A 23,219-nucleotide genomic window follows, 5' to 3' on the forward strand; every position below is an offset into this window, starting at 1 on the left:
GAGAGAGAGAGAGAGAGAGAGAGAGAGAGAGAGAGAGAGAGAGAGAGCGCACAAAATTAATTCCAAGGCTCTCAGTCAAATCATTTGATTTCAGTGCACTTACCTCAAAAACTACTTAACAAAAATGCTGACCAGGGCTGAAGAAATGGCTCAGTGGTTAAGAGCACTTGCTGTTTTTCCAGATAACCTGAGTTTAGCTCCCAAGATCCATGTCAGGTGGCTCACAGCCTCCTATAACTCAGCTTCAGGGCATCCAAGGCCAAGTCCTCTACCTGCATTCATGTGCACAGACTCACACACAGGCACACACACACATGTGTGCAAACACAGAGAGGGGGGAGGGAGAGGGAGAGGGAGAGGGAGAGACAGAGACAGAGAGACAGAGACAGAGAATTACAAATAACAAAAATAAGTTTTTTCTTGCTGTTCACCCCAATGCCACAGTGACAAGCATAATTGTGGCTTCATTCAGATTTCATACCATTTTAATTCTGAAATGACCCAAAATCAGTCATCCATGTCACTCATTTTGCAGCCGAGGCTGCTGGCAAAAGTCCAGCTGGAATCCGGGCTCCCTGGCTGCTGAGGCAATGCCTCTTCCTCTCTGTAGAGGGCAGGAGTCCACTGGGCAATGGATGGTCTAAGCCACCAGGACCTACAAAGCTAACAATAATGAAGATGAAGGAATTGTCAAGCACTAGGTTAGACTTATCTGTGTGCTTCAACTGTCCCAAGATACTCCTGACTGTACATGTGCTTGCCCTGACTCCTCGGGTACACTGTGACATGCCCTGAAATTCGATCTATGGCATCAGGTCACCTTATCTGTGTCCTAAATTTCCTCATTTGCAGATAAACACTTATATCTGCTTATGGACCATAACAGTGACATGTTATGTGTACAGAGAGAGAAAGACAGACAGACAGACTAACCACCACGCTAAGGGTTGTAACAACCCAGATGCAAAGGGGTAGAATGGGTCCATGGGGCACCTTCTTCTCTTTAGACAATATTAACCACATCTTTCTCCTCTAGGGAAAGGGGAGGAATCATACCCAGACCTTCTGGCTCTGGTGATTGCGGTCATCGTGACCATCATCGTGGCCCTGGGAGTAAAGAACTCTGTGGGCTTCAACAACGTCCTCAATGTGCTGAACCTGGCAGTGTGGGTGTTCATCATGATCGCAGGCCTCTTCTTCATCAATGGCAAATACTGGGCTGAAGGCCAGTTCTTGCCCCACGGCTGGTCGGGGGTGAGTTTATTCTCAGTGCCTTCCATGCCAGGAACAGTTTAAGACACATTTTCAAGAAAATGTGTTGTTCTAATTGGCGTGTTCTGAAGAAGTATTTTGATTCTGAACTCGTTTACTGGCTGTTTTGCTGAGATCCTAGTCCACACAGGTAACAATGACAGCTTTGATGTGGTGCTCTCCCTCAACCTGCCTACCTCCATGCTAAGTGCTGCATGCATTGTCTCATCACAATAATCTTGAGTGGAAAATATTCACAAGTGGGACAAAAGGATGAAAACATCTGCACCCAGAGAGACCCAGTGACTTCCTGTTAAGCACAGTAAGCACAGTGTGTGGTAGAATTAGAACCCAAAGGCAGGAGTATTGAATCCAGAGACTGTGTAGGAACATCTCAGTTCTGCTAAGAGAGGCAGCCACGCACAGAAAGAGAGAAATCAGTAAAGAAAGCCAGAAGACAGAGTACATAGGAAAGGGCTGCCTTTCTTCGGCGGTAGGGGTAGGGGAATCATTTATAATCAGACTCCAACATCCAACCCTGGAAAGAGTCCCACTAGGGTCTGAGAGCAGTGGGTAGGTTCAGCAGAGTGACATCTGTAAGTCCTGAGAAGCACATAGTCTAACTAGTGTCGTCAGGATAAGGTAAGAGGGTAAGCTGGAAAATAGAAAGGGCATCTTAGGACCTGGGACCTGGTGATGGTAAAATCCGTAAGTCAGGGTGGCAAGTTCTTTATGCTAAGAAGTGGTTCTAAGTCTTTCCTGACTTCTTCCTACAGTGGAACTAAAGATACTTATTTTGTGTATTTATTGGTAAAAATCATCAGACTTTGATGATGGAACATAAATCAGGAATTTTCCAGAAGGCAGGATCTTAGAAGCTCCCAGGTCCTGTGCCTTCATTTCACAAGTGAATGACTATCCAGACGCCCAGAGAGGCAGGTCAGCCTGGTACTGGGGTAAAGTGTGGACTCTACTCAATTTGCTTTTGTAGCTTTGCTTAGACTGGTTTTCTTCCAAGATGTTCAGGGATCAGAAATCAGTCTTGGAGAACACTCAAAATAACTTCTGTTTATTCCGAGCCATGTCATGCTACTCAGTGCAGAGATGTAAGCAAGACATTTAAACCAAAATTGAGTCTGTTGCTTCTCTGTAGGAATTCCACAGAACCACAGAGCAGATCTCTCCTCTAAAGGAGGACAAAGACGCACTGTTGGATCCAAAGTCTGCGTTTTCTTGTGATACAAATTGTTCTTTTCCTATCACACAAGAGAAACAATAAATTATAAGACAGAAAAGGAGGAATGTCCCCTGGACCCCAACTGCATTCACATGTAACTCCTGAAAGCGGTCTACACATTTCTCAAGGCTGTAAGGGATGGACAACTTACTGGAAGACAATGGGCACCAGTTCACAGCTGTGCTCTTAACTATTCTCATTATGAAGGGAGAAGATAAACTTGTACCTAATGCTTGCAGAAAAGGACAGCCTCTTGGCTGCTTTTGTGTAGGATTGTGAGAGTACTGGCTGCTGTTCTAGATGCCCGCTCCATCCATATTACCCTGCTATTATAACATAGCATTAAACAGGTGATGTTTTACCCACATCGTGCACTTGGACAGCACAAGGCTCAAAGCCGCCAGTAACATGATCTTACTTCACTTAGTCAGGGCAGGGGCTGAAGTCCCTGTCCAGGGCTGGCAACTAATCTTCCATTCTTTATTTAAGCTTCAGGAAGAATTAGAATATTGGAAATTTTATTATGTGTATGGATGTTTTGCTTGCATGTATGGCTGTGTCTGTGGGGGTGTCTTCTTCCTGCTTCAGGGATTCTATACCTTGTCTGATCACTTCAAAGACTCATCAGACCTGTCTTTGAGGGTCCTGATTTATGCACCCTGGATTCTCACTTGCTTTTCTAGAAAGAAAGGAAGGTCTAAATTTAGACATAAAGCAGAAGAGGAAGGATGGGTTTTCTACCATTTAGCACTTTCTTTGTGACAAACACTTTCTAATATATTTATTTATTCTTCACAAGAGCCCTGAAAAGAACAATAATCTCTCCACTTTTGCACCAAAATAACTTATGTTTAAATTATCCAGGATGACAGTTCTAGTAAGCAAGAGAGTTAAAATTTCATTCTAGTGATGAATGACCCGAAGCCCAGCTGGTTCACACCCCTCCCGCTGGTTCACACCCCATGAGACCATCTACTTTTTTAAGCCTCTGGCCACTGACCTCACCTTGTCACTGGCCACCAAAAAAGCCTAGTTGGGTATTTGGATCTTTTTTACTACATATCTATTCTCCCTGGAGGAGATGAATGTATGTCCCTGTGCTGCAACAAAAAAAAAAAAAAAAGAACCAACCAGTATTATCTGAGCACAGTGGACACGTGTGAGATACTGACTCACCTCCCTGTTCCCTACCTGGCCTTGGATTTCTGCTTCATCCATGTCCTCCCTAGCAAAGCAATCTAGCCTTGCTCTTCCTCAGCCTTGCTTACAGATCATTTTTCTTGTCCAGCAAGGCTGCTGTGAATTTAAGTCACATATTGTAAAATCCCAACACCTTCTCAGGACTCGGTCATCTGCCACAGTGGTAAAGGCATTTCCCATCCTTACCTAACAAACATCAACAGAACTGTGTTTTCTTACTTGGCAGCTGATTGGATGTCTGTACTGCCTAGAGAAACCAAACCCTACTATTAACTAGGGGACTAGTGCTGAGGTCCAGATGTGTTGGGGTACACTGTGCTTTAGGGACAAGGGGGTGAGGAAATAAGGTAGGATCCCGAGGACATTACAGTGGGTTAAACACAACTCACAAGTGCCATGAAAGAGTTAATGAACAACCAGTCCTCTGGCAATGGGGCCCCCACAATCCTCTTCCAGCCATGTCCTTCCAAAGAAAATAGCTTAAAGAATGGTTTACTCACTTAAAGGTTCTGGGTCAAATGCTTCTTTGGTCTTGACGAGCTTAAGAACAACAAACATTTTCCCCTATATCAAGTGACTCTGGCCCTCATTTGAACCCCTGCTTCCATCTGCAGTTTCTCAGCCCCTGTACACTGTTGGATATGTGTGCCCTTCATGTTATTTGTTCTTGATGCTATCTTACGGTTTTTCTTTAACCAAATAAGATATTTTACCAGCACAAATAGCTCCCAGGAAAATAGTCCATAGTAAGAATTTGTGAGGAATTCTGAAGGCCTCCAAGGGAAAGCTATTATTTTTCATGGTCTCCTTGTCTGAATCCATTTGTTGGAACCTATTAACACATTCCACTGTCACTGTGGACAGGCTGCTAATGGAGCTGGGGCATGAGGCTGCTTGAGAATGCCATTAACATTGTCGCTTGGTCTTGTCACCTTGGCAGTAAATTACACAAAGGTGCCTAATTATTTTCTAGCATCCAAAGCTTCTCAAGACAATATGGGAAGCCCACCCCATCCTAATCACTCACAAATATCACCAAAGCCCAGGACACCCTTTAGGGGCCCTCCATGCTGAGTAGCAAGTCCCTCATGACAGTGCCTTTGACAACAATGCAAGCAACAGCCGTGTGGTGTGATGCTTCTCTGCAGAGCCGTTGGCAGGTTGAGCCTGTTCTGAATCATGTGGGTAAGCATCTGCCCTAGCTTAGCACACAAAGGTTTTTCATATGTTACAGGTATCCCGACCGTCAATGCCAATGGCCAGATGAGATCTAGACAGAATGAGGGAGACAGCAGCTTTAGTGATCACTTCTTTGGTTTTTTGTACTTATATTTGTTAGAGAGACAGAGAGAGGGAAAGAGAGAAGGATGGAGAGGGAAGAAATGATCTAATCAAGTAGCTGAGCATGATGGTGAACACCCATAATTCCAGCAGCCCAGAGACACAGGTCAGTGGCTCGTGACTTCGAGAGCCTCCAGGATCATGTAGGGAAACCTTCTCTGCAAATGAAATAGAAAATTTAACTAAACTAAAAAGATGACCTTTCTGTTGGTTTTGTTTATTTTACTTGTCTTATTAGGCTGGAGTCTATTTAACCTTGTGTGTCAGACCCTAAGCTTATAGATGGCTATGGTTGCCTCAACTACCTCCAGATGCCTTCAAATGCACTGGGCTTCATTGATCTGGTCTTTCTTCAAATAACATTGCTTTCCAATTCTACAGATGTAAATTCAGACTGATCTTCCTCCTCTTTACATGTCCCCTCTGCCCAGCTTGATCACAGTTAATCTTCCAGTGTCTAATCATTATCAATAATAGTCATGCATTTCTTCATTCATTTGGAAAACAGAAGCGCTTGTGTCTTGTAAATGATATAGATGCTTATTAATATTCTTCAGTGTATTTCTACAGGCCGAGTTACAGTTGTGGTCCTGCAGTATACCCAGGACTTCAAGCCCATGAGGGCAAACTCGGAGTACTTTCTTCTTCTTAGCAAGCTCAGGGCTTGGCACACGGTAGCACTTAACATAAATAAATGTGTCATATTCCAAATGGAAGAGGAGTTTCAAGTTGAGCCCTTGGGCTTCATCCGCTCTAGAAAAAGTCACAGTACTGATAATCATACTGACAATAAAAGCTAATTCGTATTGGGCACATACCGCATTCTGTGGTGTGATTTGTCTCATTTAATCATTGAGATCACCCTGTGAGTGGTTATCACCATCTCCACTTTGGTGATGACGAAAATGATCTCCAGCAGATTAGAAACTCACCTTAGGTCATCCAGCTAGTTTAGGACACAATCAATCAAGACCTCTTGGTCTACAAAGACTACACTCCTGACAGACCTACTCATACCTTATGCATTCCTCTGAGATCCCCTTTGGAGCACGCAATGCTTAATTCCTTCCGGTCATGACACGGCCAGTCCTTTCAGTGCTTTCAAAGTGGTGGCGGAAAGTGATCCTCCATCTGGTCCACAGAATCTTCTGCTTTTCAGGTCAGACTCTCAGGCTCCCTGTTACTCCTCATGTAGCATGGATCCCACCCCTTCGCCTCCTCAGGTAGAGTTGCCTCAGTCTGTCTCATGATGCCAGGTCACTGTAAATTTACAAGATGTGTGTGTCTGTGTGTCTGTGTGTCTTATATGCTTATGTGTGGGCGTACATGTGGACATGTGTATGTACATGCACATGTATTTTGCATTAATGTGTGTATATGTGTATGTGTGTGTGGTGAAGAGAAGGAGGATGAGGAGGAGGAACAGGAGAAAGAAAACAAGAAGGGGAAGAAGAAGAAGGAGAAGAAAGAGGAGGAGGAAGAGGAGGAGGAGGAGGAAGAGGAGGAGGAGGAGAAGGAGAAGGAGAAGGAGAAGGAGAAGGAGAAGAAAATGTTTTTTAAAAAAAGAAAGAAAACTAAGACCCACTCTAAGCATGACTTCACTATTATGGAGACAGCCTCATGAACCTGCAATCCCAGAATGTGTTCCTCTTTGAAAATCAGCACTATTCCCCAGATAAGTGAAAGTAAGCACGTGTCCACGACTGTGGACCTGCTAGTGTGATGCAGTAAAATATGTTTCCTTTCCACATCTTGATACAAAGGCTTTACCGGAAGAAAATAGATCTCCTCTCTCCCAGGGAATAACTCATACCCACGTGATCCACCAGAGTGATCTTCATTTCTCTGTACTCTAGTTCCCTTTAAATATGGTGAAGTGCGTGGACTCCCACATTAGAATTAAATTTCAAATGAAGAACCTAATTATGCAGAAATTTTAAAGCAATTCTAAAATGAACTAATACATATTCTTAAATTCTGTCATAATAACAGTATACTTCTTTATTAGTATCTATATCTAAAACTACCATAACTTAGATCAGCATAAACAATTTATCAATATCTCTGCAAAAGTCTCATGATGTAAAAATATCTGATTCTATTGATGACAGAAATTATAGTACATCCATAATCAAAGAAATCCTAAAATTTTATTAAAAACTAGTGAAAATAAAAAATACGATTCTTTTCCAGAAGAATTCACAAATTTACCATGATACCACTAGCCCCCCTGAATCAGAAATTCTAGGTTAGAGTCTGGAACATGACAAACCCAGCGTTGGGATCCTCTATATGAAACAGCCCCATTTTGCAGATGGTCAAAGTTTTCTGTAGACAGCTTGAGAAGATTATCAGTTTTGTGACGTATTTTATTAGCTCTAGTATCTAGTGTTCTCGTGTGTGCTTATGAAGAAGTCAGTGGAGAAGATTAAAAATGAACTCTTCAGTCCCTCATAAACCACGAGTGGGAAGGGAGGAAAGCCGTCGTGTCTGCACAAGCTTTGTCCTCTCCTGTCAGAGATCAGAGTGTGTGTCTTCATCCAGAACACACCGGTTTATCCTCCCCTACAAACACACCTCATCTATTTGAAGAGGCACATTTTCACTTTCAGTTGAGAGGGAGACTATCAAGGCTAGGAAAGAACACCTAAGAACACAAGAAGAGTCACATGGTCCCCGGTGGAAGAGAGTCACATGGTCCCCGATGGAAGGATCTCAGTGACACTGTGACTGAAGGTCCATTCAGTCTTGGAGGTCATCTCAATCCTGCAGACAGACAGCAGCAAATGTTGCTGGGTAATTAACATCCGCCCACCTTTACCCAGTCACCTACCTCATACCCAGCTAGGTCATTCAAACCCTAAAAGGAACAGAAAGTCAAACAGTGTCTATCTACCCCATCTTCCTTTCAAAGGCACTAGAAATCTAAAACTTACAATATAGAAGTTACCACATTATTATGATATATCTCTGAATTGGGGCAGAATAATACTTTGTGCAGAAGTATACGCATCCCACCCACAGAAGGCAGCAGCTCGCAGCCAGTGTATCTGTGGTGGTCAAAAGTACCTTTGCACATTTCCAAAACTCCCTGACAAGGATTTACATCGTGGTTGAGTACTACTGGGTGAAAGTAAAACATAAAGTACAAAATACATGGGCATCACAACAGCAGGAGGCAGCTCAGTGGTCGAGAACCGCACTAGCATGCATGGAGCCCTGTGTTCAATTACCCACTAAAAACATACTGATTTTAAAAATTGAATATGTTGACTAATCCAATTTTTATTTGGCCATAAAAATTTCATCTGTATATAACACATGAGCAAACTGCCTGGAGTCATACAGCAAAGTAGAGTAGAACAGAGCGTGGGTGCTGAACACTAGTTCATTTACCATGTCCTGAGCTATTCAGGAGTATCTGCAGAGCGTTGGGCAGCTCTGGGCACCCATTAAAGCCATGGTTCTGCCCTCATCTTCTGAGCCTAACAGATAACATCTTTACAGGTGCTGCAAGGAGCAGCCACGTGTTTCTATGCTTTCATCGGCTTTGACATCATTGCCACCACTGGTGAGGAAGCCAAGAACCCCAACACATCCATCCCGTACGCCATCACGGCATCCCTGGTCATCTGCTTGACAGCGTATGTGTCTGTAAGTACCAACTGCTGGTAGGACCTACTTCACCACCCTTTACGTCCTATCATAAAATGTGACTCTGGGGCTAAGGAGATCATTGTGCAAGCACAAGAATGTGAGGTCAAACCTGAGAACACACAGGAAAAGCAAAAGCCAGACATGGTTGTGTGTGCTTATAATCCCAGCACTGGAGAGATAGACAGACAGATACTGGCCAGCCAGCTTCTCCTTAGCAAGTTCCACACCAGTGAGAGACCTTGTCTCAGGGAGAGAGGGAGGGAGGGAGGGAAGGAGGGAGAAAGGGAGGGAAGGAGAGAGGGAGGGAGGGAGGGGGGGGGGGGGGGGGAGGGAGGGAGGGAGGAAGAGGAGGGAGGGAGAGGAGGGAGGGAGGGAGAAAAAGTGTGGACAGTGCCTGAGAAACATGTAAGGTTATCTTCAGGTTTCAACACAATGCTATACACACACCTTCACTCACAAGCATACATGCTCACACAACAGCAGCAAATGTGGAGGTAGAAACCTCCTGTCTCAGTACATAGACTTCTTGCTTCTTGTCAGTTGGTGCTTGCATGGTTTTTCCTTGTGCCCCACCCTGTAGTTCTACCTATCAGTAACAAAAACAAAAAAAAACAAAACAAAAACAAAAAACCTCTCAGGACCTCAAAATGGAGAGGAAGAAAAGCCCCAAGCCCTCACCTCAGCCTGTGCCTCTCAAGTCTCCATCCTCACCCTCCCTTTGCCTAGGACAGTGTGCAAGGGTTGGGCTATTGTCCAAGCTGCTCAGGTCATAGGCTGGCAGTAACGGGTGGTGTGCAAGCAGAAGCATTGCAGCCTCTGTGCACAGGCCTCAATGCTCTTCTGTGTTCTGGGAGCTTCCCGGCAGTGAGGAGGCAAGGCTCCCACAGGCTGGGGTGATAGAACACACTGTCCTTGGGAAACACTCTTGCCCTGAAATCTGGAGAGAAGTACAGTTCTTTTCAGCTCAGTCTTCTGACACCAGCTCAAACTCACCCTTGGGGTTTCCCTCAGAATGAAGCCTCTGGCCTGGTCTTCTCAGAACCCACAAGTACACTGCTACATATACTTCTAATGTTTCATTTCTTAGTCCCTGTGGCAGAATTTCTATCACAGAAATCGTTAGCCTCATCCAACACCTTCTTAGTTTTTATAACCATCTGACCAGCCACCAGGATACAAACACTCCCAGGTCCTGAGTCCTACCTGTTTGGGTCATCACAATCAAGGGAAATGCAGCATCCATAGGTTGGCTTTAAAAGTATAGTTTGCTAGACATCACCACCAAAGAGTCTAGTATACTAATCTGAAGAAATATATGTATCTAATAAGCTAAAAATCATTACAATTAGAAAATTACTCGGGATGTGGGTATAGCCTATCAAACCTGTCGTTTCTCATTACCTTCCCCCTGCCCTCCCCCAAAATCATCTTTAAGCCATTACGTAAGGAATCCAGACCAGGTGCCGAGGCGAGATGATTGTCTATAGATAACAATTCAGTTGCCCACCCAGACATTCTATGAATGGGCCAGTTATTATGCCCCTCTATGCCCACACAGTCAAGTGGCTTCGTATTATTCAGACCCTGATTGTCCCTGCATAGTGGGAGAGCTGTCATGGAAGGAGCAATAGCTCTCCTCTGCCCTGCCATCTCCCTCCACGTTTTCACCATCCCACCCCACCCCGCTTCCCTACTTCCCAGGGAAGCAGACCTTGGCAGCACACACACACAACGACTCCTACCCTTGTCCCTTCCTTACATAGCACTTCAGAGATTGCAGAGTACTTTTTTTTTTTTTTTGCATCTACCCAGCTGGCAGCTTAGCCCGTACTGATCTGTGTGGCCAGAGACTCTGAGAATCAACCACACTCTTCCAACCATTCTACTGCATCCTCAAAGGCAATGTGACAAGTGACCCACCCTGGAGGACCACTGTCTTTCAGACTACACAGGCCTCAGCCATACCTCAGGGTCCAGTTGGTCTTGTCCTGGTCAGTAAACAGCTATCCTACTACCAAGTTGCTAGGCTGTCTTCCCTGGTGGCCCGTGGTTTCCCTAGGGGACCTTGGGTCCTGACAAACAGGCAAAGAAGTGATCTACATGTGACCTACCCTCCCCATTTCAGGCTTTCAATTCCCTTTCTTGTTTTTTATATGCCAGGGAGAGCCACATGTGACTGCTGGATCCACTGTTTAGGGCCAATGCTAAAGAAACCAATTTTATAATAGATCTCTGACACAGAATGGAAAGCAGGACCCCTATATGAGTCATCCGACAAGTGTATCCTGATTAAGTGGAGACACGGTGTCGTTAGAGTACAGTTGGATGCCCTCCTTTGTTGGCCTGCATGACCCAAGGCACTAAGCCAAACAGAAGAAATGAAAGTCCATCCTTAATGTGGCCCTGTCAGCCATTGTCTGTGGAATCCCAAACACTTTCAGAGTTTTGAGTTCTCAGCTGGGAATGGGGGGAGCACAGATAAGGACCAGGAGGATCCCGAATAAAAGAAGGGAAAGTCTTGTCCTTGGGCTGGTGAGATAGCCCAGGAGGTAAAGGTGCTAGCTGCCAACCAGACAACCTGAGAAAAGTCTCTACAATCCACTTGAACAAAGAGAAGTGAGCTACTCTAAGATGTCCTTCAAGCCTCCCTCATGCACCACGGCATGCAAGCACACACACAAAAAAAAATCGAGAGACAGACAAACAGACAGACAGACAGGCAGGCAGATAAGGGAGACAACATGAAGACCATATGGTTTAAAATAAAGTCGCATGACCAGTTAATGGTAGATCCACACTACCATAAAAGCCTGTCTCCTGGCGAGGGTCCCCGTCCATGTGTATAGACTCGGCTGCCTCCAGCCTGTCTCTTCTGTTTTCACAGGTAAGCATGATCTTAACGCTGATGGTGCCGTATTATGCCATTGACACAGAGTCGCCACTCATGGAGATGTTTGTGGCCCATGGCTTCTATGCTGCAAAATTTGTAGTGGCCATTGGGTCGGTGGCAGGACTGACTGTCAGCTTGCTGGGCTCCCTCTTCCCCATGCCCAGGGTCATTTACGCTATGGCTGGTGATGGGCTGCTTTTCAGGTAAGGGGTCCTCAGGAAACACTTCCTACTCTGCTGTTCCTCTAGGAGGACCATTGCCCACTGAGAGCCATCTTGGTGATTGCCTTTCCTAAAGATTCAGAATCTTGTCAAAGTATGGATTTAAAAAGCTCAAACCAAAACAGACTCTCACTTGACTCTAGGTCCCTCAGTCCAGAGCCAACTGATGTGTGCCCTTCTCCTTCCTCTTGAGGAGGCACTTCTCTTGTGTGGGCAATAGATCCAAAGTGCGACATGGAAGATAATGGCACTTTCAGAAGAAAGAGCCCAGCCCAGGGAAATCTTAAGCCTGCCTTCTATCGATACCTGGCTTCTCTCTGCAAAGCTCTCCTGAAACTGAAAAACATTCAGCAATCAGAGGAAGTAAGATCCTCTGATGGGAAGACTGTAGTGGTAATGATAACTGTCATCTGAGGAACAGCTATAAGCACTGGTGTAGCTGGGTGCTCTGTTTGCTGTGGCCGGTTTGTTCCTCCCAGTTATTCTAATGACTCACAGTCTTTGCAGATGAGTCTACCAGAAATTAAAGAGGCAGAAAAGCCTAAATATTGCAGCTGATGAGTACTGGGCCAAGATGTGAAACCTGAACTGTCTGGCCCTGAATCTCGGACTTTTAACTGTGTGAGTGTTTGAGCAGCATGTATCTATACACCACACGTGTATCTACTGCTTCTGAAGGCCAGAAGAGGATGTCGGATCCCCTGGAACTCAAGTTAAAGATGGTTGTGAGATGCCATTTGGGTGCTGTGAATTGAACCCAGGTTCTTTAGAATAGCCCTTGCTCTTAACTCCTGAGCTACCCCTCTAGCCCTGATGCTCAGACTTTTGACAGTAGTAGCACTTTTGAAGTTCCAGCCCTTTTGGTAGCCATGAATTAGTCTATTTTCCACTGACAAAATGAGACATACCCCTATTCTTGATTCCCAGTGTTTACTACATAAGGCCAAGCAGCTCCCAGCAGTGTCGAGAGAGCAGGCTCCAGGTTGTACTTCTGCCACTAGCTGTCACTTCCTGCTCCATTTCCTCTGCTCACCCCGAGTCTACTCCAGCTTAGAGCTGCTGCATTTGGGGTGATCAAGAAAGGGGCTAAGATGATAGTGGTGATGGTGACACAAGTTTACACGGCCATAAGGTTTCCCTGCCATTAAAAATCAAACAAAAAACCTAAGAGGAAAGATGTTGTGGGCCTAGCACACAGTTCTATGAGATTCATAAGAGAAATGAGGGGGAATGGAGGGGACGAGGCTGAAGAAGAGAGGAGGGCATCCTTAGGGCTCATGGGCCTGCTGCAGGAGGACCCATATTTCAGTCACCCTGGTTGACCTTCTCATTGTCAGCTGGACTTGAACCTGTGTCTATGAGCTTCTTAACTGGCATGCTATTTTACCAACTCCATCCCTGTGCTTTTGCTTGCAAGGCTGTGTCTCTCGGGTTTGGAAACTCGGGTGTCTTTTAAAGTACAGTTGGCTGAACACCTCCAAAGTTGAAGGGCTTGTGAGAATACTCGTTCCCAATAAACACTGAGAATGTTTCAGATTGAAGATATTCCCAGCTTTGGTGGGCTTCCATGTAGATTTCTGACATATCTCCTAGATTTGATCAGTCCTTCCTGTCACATAATGAATAGGACCTCTCACTTTAAAAACAAAACAAAAAAAAGGATTCAAGTCAAGAAATTGAACTGAATTCTGTTTTGTTGTTGTTGTTGTTTTAAGATGTATTTATTGTATGCATGTGAGTACACAGTTGCTCTTTTCAGACACACCAGAAGAGGGCATAGGATCCCATTACAGATGGTTGTGTGCCAACATGTGGTTGCTGGGACGTGAACTCAGGACCTCTGGAAGAACAGTCAGTGCTCTTAACCACTTGGCCATCTCACCAGCTGCCCTCCCCACCTCCAATTATGTTTTTATTAACTAATTATTTTATTTATTTACATCCCAACCAAAGAGCATACACGAGCTGTCCGAGGCGTCTGGCACATATGTGTCAAAGGATTGCCTCAGTGGAAGGGGATGCACCTAATCTTATAAAGTGAATTATTTAATGATATCCCATGACTCAAACTTTGGAAATGATGTAGCAGACAGAGGTAAAACAGAAATTAATTGGAAGGGCAGAGCCAGGAGGAGTTAACCCCTGCAAGCTGTTGACATTGCTGGAATGTTAGAATTGATCACCGTGGGTACTATGACCCTTAACCCTGTGCCTAAACCTTTCCTCCAGGTTCCTGGCTCACGTGAGCTCCTACACAGAGACACCAGTGGTAGCTTGTATCGTATCAGGATTCCTGGCGGCTCTCCTCTCTCTGCTGGTGAGCCTGAGGGACCTGATAGAGATGATGTCCATCGGCACGCTCCTCGCCTACACCCTGGTCTCTGTCTGTGTCTTGCTTCTTCGGTACCAACCTGAGAGTGACATCGATGGTTTTGTCAAGTTCCTGTCTGAGGAGCACACCAAGAAGAAGGAAGGCATCCTGGCTGACTGTGAGAAGGAAACTTGCTCTCCTGTGAGTGAAGGGGAGGAGTTTTCCAGCCCAGCCACCAACACCTGTGGGGCCAAAAACCTGCCGTCCTTGGGAGACAATGAGATGCTCATAGGGAAATCAGATAAGTCCGCCTACAATGTCAACCACCCCAACTACGGCACTGTGGACATGACCACGGGCATAGAAGCCGATGAGTCAGAAAACATCTATCTCATCAAGTTGAAGAAGCTGATAGGGCCCCGTTACTACACGATGAGAATCCGGCTGGGCCTTCCAGGCAAAATGGACCGGCCCACAGCAGCAACGGGGCACACGGTGACCATCTGCGTGCTCTTGCTCTTCATCCTCATGTTCATCTTCTGCTCCTTCATCATCTTTGGCTCCGAGTACATCTCAGGCCAGAGCTGGTGGGCCATCCTTCTGGTTGTTCTGATGCTGCTGCTGATCAGTGTGCTGGTGTTTGTAATCCTGCAGCAGCCAGAGAACCCCAAGAAACTGCCATATATGGCCCCCTGCCTCCCCTTTGTGCCTGCCTTTGCCATGTTGGTGAATATCTATCTCATGCTAAAGCTCTCCACCATCACGTGGATCCGGTTTGCGGTCTGGTGCTTTGTGGGTAAGCAATGTCTTCTGGAGCCTTGGGCATTCCCCTTTTAAGGTCTTGAACAGGCTTTTCCCAACATTATGCCCTAACTGGATAAGATGCCTCCATTGGGCTGGTGCTATGCACCCATGCTTTCTTCATTGGTCAATAAAGCCAGTTACCCCTGTCCTGCCTGACATGCTCTTGGAAGAACGATGCCTATCAATCCATTACTTCATTAAATGACCAATTACTCAAAGTTCTTCCTGTGTGAGAATAATTAGTGTCAGAAAAGGTGTTCTCAAAATGAATACCCACTTTTTAAAGACATATCATTACTAAAAGCAGATATAATAGGATGTGGGGAATGGTTGGCTGGCCTTCTGTCTTAGAAACTAAAAAATTCTGGTAAATTATAAAAGAGTTCACTGATATGAATTTGACCAAATAAAACTCAAAGGTCAATCACAGTCTAATTTTTTAAGTAAACAAAGTGTGAGGCAAGTGTGGATTGGGGCATCATTTTTCTGACACAGCTTTTGTAATGGTACCATTTTACATCTGTCAGTTCACACTGGCTTTGGTAAATAGTCCCCAAGGTCCTTATGTCACCCTGTCAAATGCCAATGGAAGGCGTCTGTCATGCTCCCATGCTTGCCGACTGTTGTCTGCTATTAATGAGTGGCTTGAATCTGTAGAACCTCTGCCATCTTCTGATGCAAACCCATGCTATTCTCAAGACTCACTTTCACTGACAGCAAGAGCCCCATGCTTTCCCAAGAAATCTAATTTGACTTTGTGGTCCATTTGTATTACACTTTTGTTCCATGATGATTCAGTCTGACCATCGATGAGGTGGCTGGGGATGGGTCAATGATAATTTGAGAGGGGCATCTAAGCAAATTTTAAAGTTCGTTTTTCACTGCTCTTGTCCTTGGTAGCCCTAAGGGTCCCCCCAATACTTAGTGAAGGAACTTTGCAGAGCAAGAGAGTTATACACTAAGCATTCCTGCCTAATAAAGCAAGAGAAAAGGCCATGGATCAATTGATCAGGTTAAAGCAACAGGCATTCAGGTTGATTAGCAGCCTAACCACTACTTGAGGTCTGTGTGAGCCTAGAGCAAAGCACTTGTGGAATGTGCTCAAGAAATACTTCTTAAATGATAGTGAAGTACTTCTCAGAGGAGAGAAAAAGTGAGACTTGCCAGAAAGCACTTGGAAAAAATAGAATGTGGGTGGGGCCAGAAGGAAAGATGTGGGTGGAGCTTGAAGGAAAGATGTGGGCGTGGCCTGAAGGAAAGATATGGGTGGGGCCTGAAGGAAAGTTGATGTGGGTGGGGCCTGAAAGAAAGATGTGGGTGGAGCTTGAAGGAAAGATGTGGGTGGGGCCTGAAGGAAAGTTGATGTGGGTGGGGCCTGAAGGGAAGATGATGTGGGTGGGGCCTGAAGGAAAGATGATGTGGGAGTAGCCTGAAGGAAAGATTTAATGAGATGGAAGTAGGAAAAATAACAACCAAAAGAAACAACAAGTTTCTTTAAGAAAGTCCAATTCTCCAGGCGACACTGTGTCCCACACATTTTGTCTCAACCTTTCCCTCTCTAGTTTAATCCTCTGTTAAGCTTCAGGGGGATTTCTCGAGAGGACTCCCCACTGGCTCATTGATGTCTTCTCCGTTTGTATGCTTTATTAACACGTTCTCATCTTTCTTCACACGCTGTATTGTAGCTAGCCAATGGGAGGGCTGCTCCAGACTGAAGTGACTGAAGAAGGTAGAAAGATTTTAGTTATGTGACCGTCAAGTGAATGAAAACAGGTATCAATACGTGTTCACAGGTTCACCGAACCGACAAAGCTGGAAGAGCTTCTGCATCCAGAACAGGGTGGCCCACAGCCAGGTGCCCATCCCATGAGTCACACTGCAGCTAGTTTTAGAGACTATTTACATGAGCTTTCTAGAACATTTAATAATTCTACTCTTTCACAAAAAAAAACAAACAAAAAAGAAACAAAAAAACAAACAAACAAAAAAAAAACCGTCTTCCTATATGGGAATCCTGTGATTTCACAAATGCTTATGCTTAAGAAGACACTAGAGGTCACTGGTTCTCAGTCTGTGAGTCACACCCCTTTTAGAGTCACGTATCAAATATCCTGTATCTGAGATACTTACATCACAATCCATAACCATGGCAAAATTTCAGTTACGATGTTGCAATTAAATAATTATATGGTTGGGAGTCTCCACATATGAGGAACTCTATTAAAGAGTTGCAGCATTAGGAAGATTGAGAACAAACACTTCTACAGATGATTTTTTTTTTAATTTAAAAAGTGAAACAGTAAAGAAAAGATCGTTGATTCGTATACACAAACTCTTTGTCCCATAGGAGTAATTAAAAATGCAGTGCTATTTACAAGTTATTGTGAGGGATTTGCCTCACTGTTTAAAATCTCATGGCAATCTCCATTGTACACATAAAGAAACAGTAGCTTCTGCTTAAGGGCACAAAGCCTACGTCTACAGGGTTTAGGCTAGCACTCTAGTGGGGGTGGGGTTTCAGGGTCTCTTATCAGGGCCAGGACAGGGCTTGGTGGAAAAGTGCTTGCCTGGTAAGAACAAAAGTCTGTATTTGACCCCTAGCCCCCACCACGGCCACTATCTTAAATATATGGCCTGTAACCACCTCTGTCCCACTCAATTTTACAGAGGAGTAAACTGATGCTCCAAAATGTCAGATAACCAAAGTTAGTAGAAGAATCGGTTTTTGAATCCAAGATACCCACATTTTAGTTCTAAGGTTCGCATCACCCCACCACATACCTCTGCACAAACTTTCTTATTTGATCTGGATGTTTGGTGGGGCTTAACTTGACATTGGCCATGCATTCCTGGGCAAATCATCTATGTGCAGGGTCCTAGCTTGGGTTAATGGTCTGCTGCTACTGCTGTTTTGAATTCTGAGTAATTTCTAAGCAAGAATCAGACATTTTCCTTTTGCACGGACACTCACACATTTATAACGGATTCTATATCACATCTCTGTTCAAATCCCACGGTGCCAGGTTCAAATCGAAGCCCTGTTCCAGCCTTGACATAAATTTAGAAAATTCGCGTAACTACTTATTCATCCATGAGAAAACGGTGGAGAAAGTAATAAGAAACACTGATCTCCTGTCTTGTAGAGCTCTGAAGAGCCTCATTGTCCCCGACTTGGGCAGGCTGGCTATCACACAGCAGAACACAATGTGAACCATCCCAGCTCCAGTGGCCCTGCTTGTCATCGGGCAGAGGGAAACTCCCTGAGCGTGGTCAAGCATGGAGTAGTATTTTAGAGCTCGGCCAAGAAATTTTTAATGTGCAGCAAGGTTTTCAAAAATCTATAGTCTTCTAAATCAATACTTCCCCAAATGTCATCTCAACCCAGAAGTGCTAATGTCATGGTGGGTTAGTTGGGATGCAATTTAAGGCTTAACAAGCCTTCTAGGTGATTCAGAGCCACGCTCAAATTTGAAAGCCGTTGTTATGGAGGGAAGACATTATCAAGCAGAAAAGGTAATTTAATTACAAAATCTGTTTTGCAAAAACAAAATTTTTCCTCTAGAAGTATAGCCATCCCATAGCCCCAAATTGGGTTATAAAAATACTTAATGATCTTATACAATTATAATAAATATCCCTTCTCTGAACTCATGAGACTCCCAGACACCAACTGTTTCCTCAGCTTTATGCAGTGTAGCTTTCCCAGGAAGAACGGTAGAGATTATCTTTAAATGAAGCTTCTTATGAAATCAACTGCTTCTTGACAAAATTTCCATGGCTAAAGCTGAGTCATAATGGGATGATGTTCTGAGGCGTGTTCTGTTAGCCTGCCTTCTCTAAGTGAATCTTAATCAGAGGATTTCTGTAACAGTGTTTTGTGAGCTTTGACCTTCAAAAGAGCATAACTCACTGAGCCCCAACAAGATGTCCTGGCACGTCCTTTCCATTAGACAAGAGAAATGATACAAACAACAAGTTTCATTAATCCCAACAAAGTGATCCCTAAGCTGTGTTCAGTGTCTTTCCTCTGTGTGGATGTGGGCTAGTAGAGCATCTCCAGGGGTCAGACACCATCTCAGGAACTGTGATGTACCTAGGGTGGGAGCATGGCAAAGTGGGATGCTCCAGGGTCTCTTTCAGGCCTATCCCCCCTCCCCCCAGGGCTCATATAAAGAATTCATTATCAGATAGCCTAGCTCACTGGTGCCTTTACCATGAAAACAGCTATGTTTTCATTTATAATTTATCCAGTTCCTTTGAGGAAGATATCTTTAGATTTAGAAGACAGGACTAGGAATTTGGACAATGTGTTTTATGCCAGGATATAAATATTCTTTTCTTCCTACTGTTTGTTTGTTCGTTCGTTGAGGCAATGTCTTTTATATCCAAGATAGGCCTCAAATTCTTTATGTGGCACCAGAATAGCCTTGACCCTTCTCACCCGACCTCGTTAGTTCTAGAATTGCAAGCATGATGCACCATCATGGTTGGGTCACGCAGTATTAGTGATCAAACCTGGGATTTTATGCTTGGTAGGCAAGCATTCTCCCAACTGAACCTCATCTTCAGCCCTCAAAATGTAAACATCCCCCTTCCTGGTCCTTGTGTGAGCTGCCATTTAAAATACTATTGGAAAGTAACAGGGAGCCGCCATTGTGAGAAAGAAAGTTGGAAGGAAGGATGCTAGGATAGCCAAATTCTTGGTAGTGTGTCCATACATCGATCGGACTGACACACTTCCTGGTGGGAGAAAAGAAAACAATCAGCTTTTCAATGTCAGTCATGCCTAGGAGAGTGAAAAGCAAGTCATGTAGGCCTCACAGGAAGGCAACAGGAATGGCAGATGCTTAATATGGAGATAAAGCTGGCCTAAGACCCTCTGTCTACAGAGAGGGCAGTGCTCTGGACACAGGCAAGCATAGACAAGAAGGGCCAAGGGGATCAAGAGGCTCTGCCACCAGACTCAGGCAGAAGAATGTAAGGAAAGCAAACGGTGAAAGAGGTGGAGACCCTGGAGCCTGTGTGTGTGGCCCGCATGGAACTCCCAGCCTTTGGCTTCCGCTTGCCAACACTGTTAGTGAGATAGTGGCGGAGCAGTGCGATGCAGGCTCCGTTCTGGTCCCTTTGTAAGTTGTTTCCATTTTGTCCTAATAAATCAGACTATGGTGAATATTCTTTTACAAGTCTTCAGTGGGCAACGGACACATTTCTTTTGAGTCTCTGTGCGCTGTGAGATTCCTAACATTGGACTTCTCACTCAATCCATCATCCGTCACAACCATCACACGGCTCAGATGAAGACAGTGTCCCCGACTGCACCTTACAGAAGAGACACTGACTTCACATTAGACCGGATAGAGCCCCTCCCATCCAGGCTGCTTTTCCTGGTCACACCACATTAAACAAACCTCACTGTTATTACAATCGACAGGGTTCACGGTGGTATGTAAAAAAATAGTAGGAAGAGTAGGAGTTGGTGGGGATTAGGTGGGTGGGGCACACACCTTTTCATTGCGCGCACACAGGTCTCTGGTTCCAGCCCTAGCAAATGTCTGTTTTGGAAACCTGATCCCAGAGCAGTGAAAATAAAAGTCCCTTTGGGCATAGCAGAGCACCTCAGCTATCTGCTGCGGGCAGGGCTTCCTGCTGGAAAGCGCACCCCAGGAAGAGGTTGCTCCACCCAGCCTGGGGTCAGGTGACCTACCTCCTTTCAGCCCAAGCACAGCGCTACAGGCAGAGGACTAGGAGTTCCCTTGGGACTCTAGAGAACAGAGGCCCAAAGTTGGAGCCTAGTTTGTGCCTAGTTTGTGCTGCAGTCTGCGCTTACTGTCTATCCCCACCCCTCCCGTCTCTTTTCGGGTTTGAATTTTCTTGCAGTTTTGCCTCCATAGGACATAGGGTGCCTCCCCTGTACCCCACCCAGGCCTTTCCCTTGAAGCTTTGGAGTCATGTGGAGTCTCCCAGAGTAAAGCCACATAAACTGGGAAGTGTTTAGTTAGCTGGGCACTCTGGCATCTTGAAGGCAAGTTCAACAGAGTCTCTTCCCTGGAGATTCCTAGGTGGGACAGGAACAGCCCTCATCTTCTAGCAAGAGCCGTGAGCTCCAAGGCGGTTCCAATGGCTCATTTGTTGTGCAGTTAACTTTTCTGGGCTGGTATCTGATACAATACATATTTGTGAAGAGCTTTGCGATCACAAAGTATCTATTGTGGAAAGCCCATTCATTTGCCAGAGGCATGAGTCTTCATTTTGTCTAGCCTGAACCTTCCCCAGGTACACTCTCCACCAGGGAGCTGAATCTGGAAAAGAAGCCAAAGCTTCCCTTTGAATATTTTTCTCCACTGATCTTGTGTGACCAGTGTTCACCTTGCACCTATTGTTGAACTGCCAATAAGGTCCGGTGCTTACTACTGACCACTGTCTGTCCCAGACACACCAGCCATCCCACCAACACCCATTATCTGAGACATCTCCAGCTTGGCAGCAGAGTCTCCAGGACCCTGTTATCACACAAGTACTTTCTCCCTTCTGAGCGTCTATCACATTTGCCATTAGCTAATTGATGATAAATATAACACATGCAATAGGAAATCAGTAATCTAGAACGCATAAGAAGCAGCAGAATCAAATATTCAAGTAAAATAAAATATCATGTTCACTAACTAGCAACCTTATTCCATATACATACATATAAAATTAAATCTGTGTTTTGCATATGAGAGAAAACATATTACCTTTGTCTTTCTGGGCTGGTTTATTCATTTATTACAATAATTTCCAGTTGTATCCAGTTTCTTACAAATGCCATGGCTTCATATTTTTACTGTCTTATAAAAAAAAAAAAAGTATGTGTATCACATTTTCTTTATCTGTTTATTTCCGGGTGGATGTCTCTTGATGGTCCTTGCTCTGGCTGTTGCGATCAGTACAGCTATAAACATGGATTCTTGTGTCCCTCTGTGTTGTATGTACTTGGAATCCTTCGGCTATATACTCAGACTGGTGTGGTCATATGGCAATTCTAGTCTCAGTTTTTGAGGAACTCCACACTGACTTCCACACTAGCTGCATACATACATTTGCACCTCTACTACCAGTGAAGAAGGACTTCCCTTCACCCTCCTGTATGTGTTGTTATCTATTTTCTTTGTCTGTTTGTTTTTATTTTCTGTGCATTGGCATTTTACTTGCATGTATGTGTATGTGAGTTGCCAGATTCCCCTGGAACTGGAATTAAAGGCAGCTCTGAGCTGCCATGTAGATGCTGAGACTTGAACCCAGGTCCTCCGGAAAAACAGTGCCCTTAACTGCTGAGCCATCTCTCCAGCCCTTCCCATCCCCCATTATCTATTTTCTTACTGATGGTCACTCTGATTGGGATGAAATGAAAACCTCAAAGCAGTTTTAATTTGTGATTCCAAGCTGGATACGGATATTGGAAACTTTTTCAAGTTATTCTTGGCTATTTTGTGTTTCTTCTTTTGAAAACCATCTGGTCAGTTCATTGATTCATTTATTGGCTTGATTATTTTCTGGTTTGGGTGTATACTTCTGTAATTCTTTATGTATCCAATTCTAATCCCATCTGATGTATAGTCAGCAAAGATCTTCCTCAGTTTTGGATGGCCATTTTGGTTTTAAGCTTGGTTCTACTTCAGGTTTATGCAAATAGCCAAACCCACTCTTAAGGGAAAAAGTTTTGCCATCTACAAATTTTTACAAAAGAATATGATACAAGCCTCGTGACAGTCTTAAGTAAAGATGTTCCCAAACTACTTAAAATAAGACTGTCATCATTGGATTAAGAGAGTGATCTCGTACAGTGGGCAACATTTACATCATACGTGTGGTAACATGAGGAACGTTTAACACTGCTGTATATCAGTTAATATGTTAAAATAGTGCTATCCTACAAAGAATATTGAAATATTTACAAACCACCTAGGGGAGGGAAGGATTTGTTCCAGTGTAATCTAGAAGGGAGGCAGGGGAGTGGGTGCAGGAGCTAAATGAACATAGTGTTATTTTTTGCATTTTTGTATATTCGTGAAATACTTCAGAACAAAGAGCTCAAAATCTCTGGACTCAGTGGTAGAGCTCATTCCTAGTATGTTCTAAATCCTAAATTCAATCCCCCAGTACCACAAAAGAAAAATGATGTTCAAGAACGAAAAATTGCCTCCCACAGATGTCGCCCTCTTCTGTGTTCTCCAGAATTGTTCCTAGAAAATGGAAGCAGTAGAGGTCAAAACCTGCAGAATCTAGGCAAGGAGAAATCTGGAAGAGTTGCTCTGTGTGTGTGTGTGT

The 23,219-nt window shown here is 44.4% G+C and overlaps 1 protein-coding gene across 1 annotated transcript in view; it reads left to right on the top strand.

The window, feature by feature from the left end:
* Slc7a14 (solute carrier family 7 member 14) overlaps window positions 1-23,219 on the top strand; it is a 50,713-nt gene that overhangs the window by 22,218 nt on the left and 5,276 nt on the right. Inside the window, exons 3-6 of the mRNA XM_028764405.1 lie at window positions 1,037-1,254; window positions 8,537-8,683; window positions 11,571-11,779; window positions 14,027-14,904. Coding sequence (XP_028620238.1) covers window positions 1,037-1,254; window positions 8,537-8,683; window positions 11,571-11,779; window positions 14,027-14,904 — 1,452 coding nt within the window. The remainder of the gene's footprint in view (window positions 1-1,036; window positions 1,255-8,536; window positions 8,684-11,570; window positions 11,780-14,026; window positions 14,905-23,219) is intronic.

This window comes from Grammomys surdaster, unplaced genomic scaffold (assembly GCF_004785775.1).
Source record: "Grammomys surdaster isolate TR1022 unplaced genomic scaffold, NIH_TR_1.0 62, whole genome shotgun sequence".
Lineage (NCBI taxonomy): Eukaryota > Metazoa > Chordata > Mammalia > Rodentia > Muridae > Grammomys > Grammomys surdaster.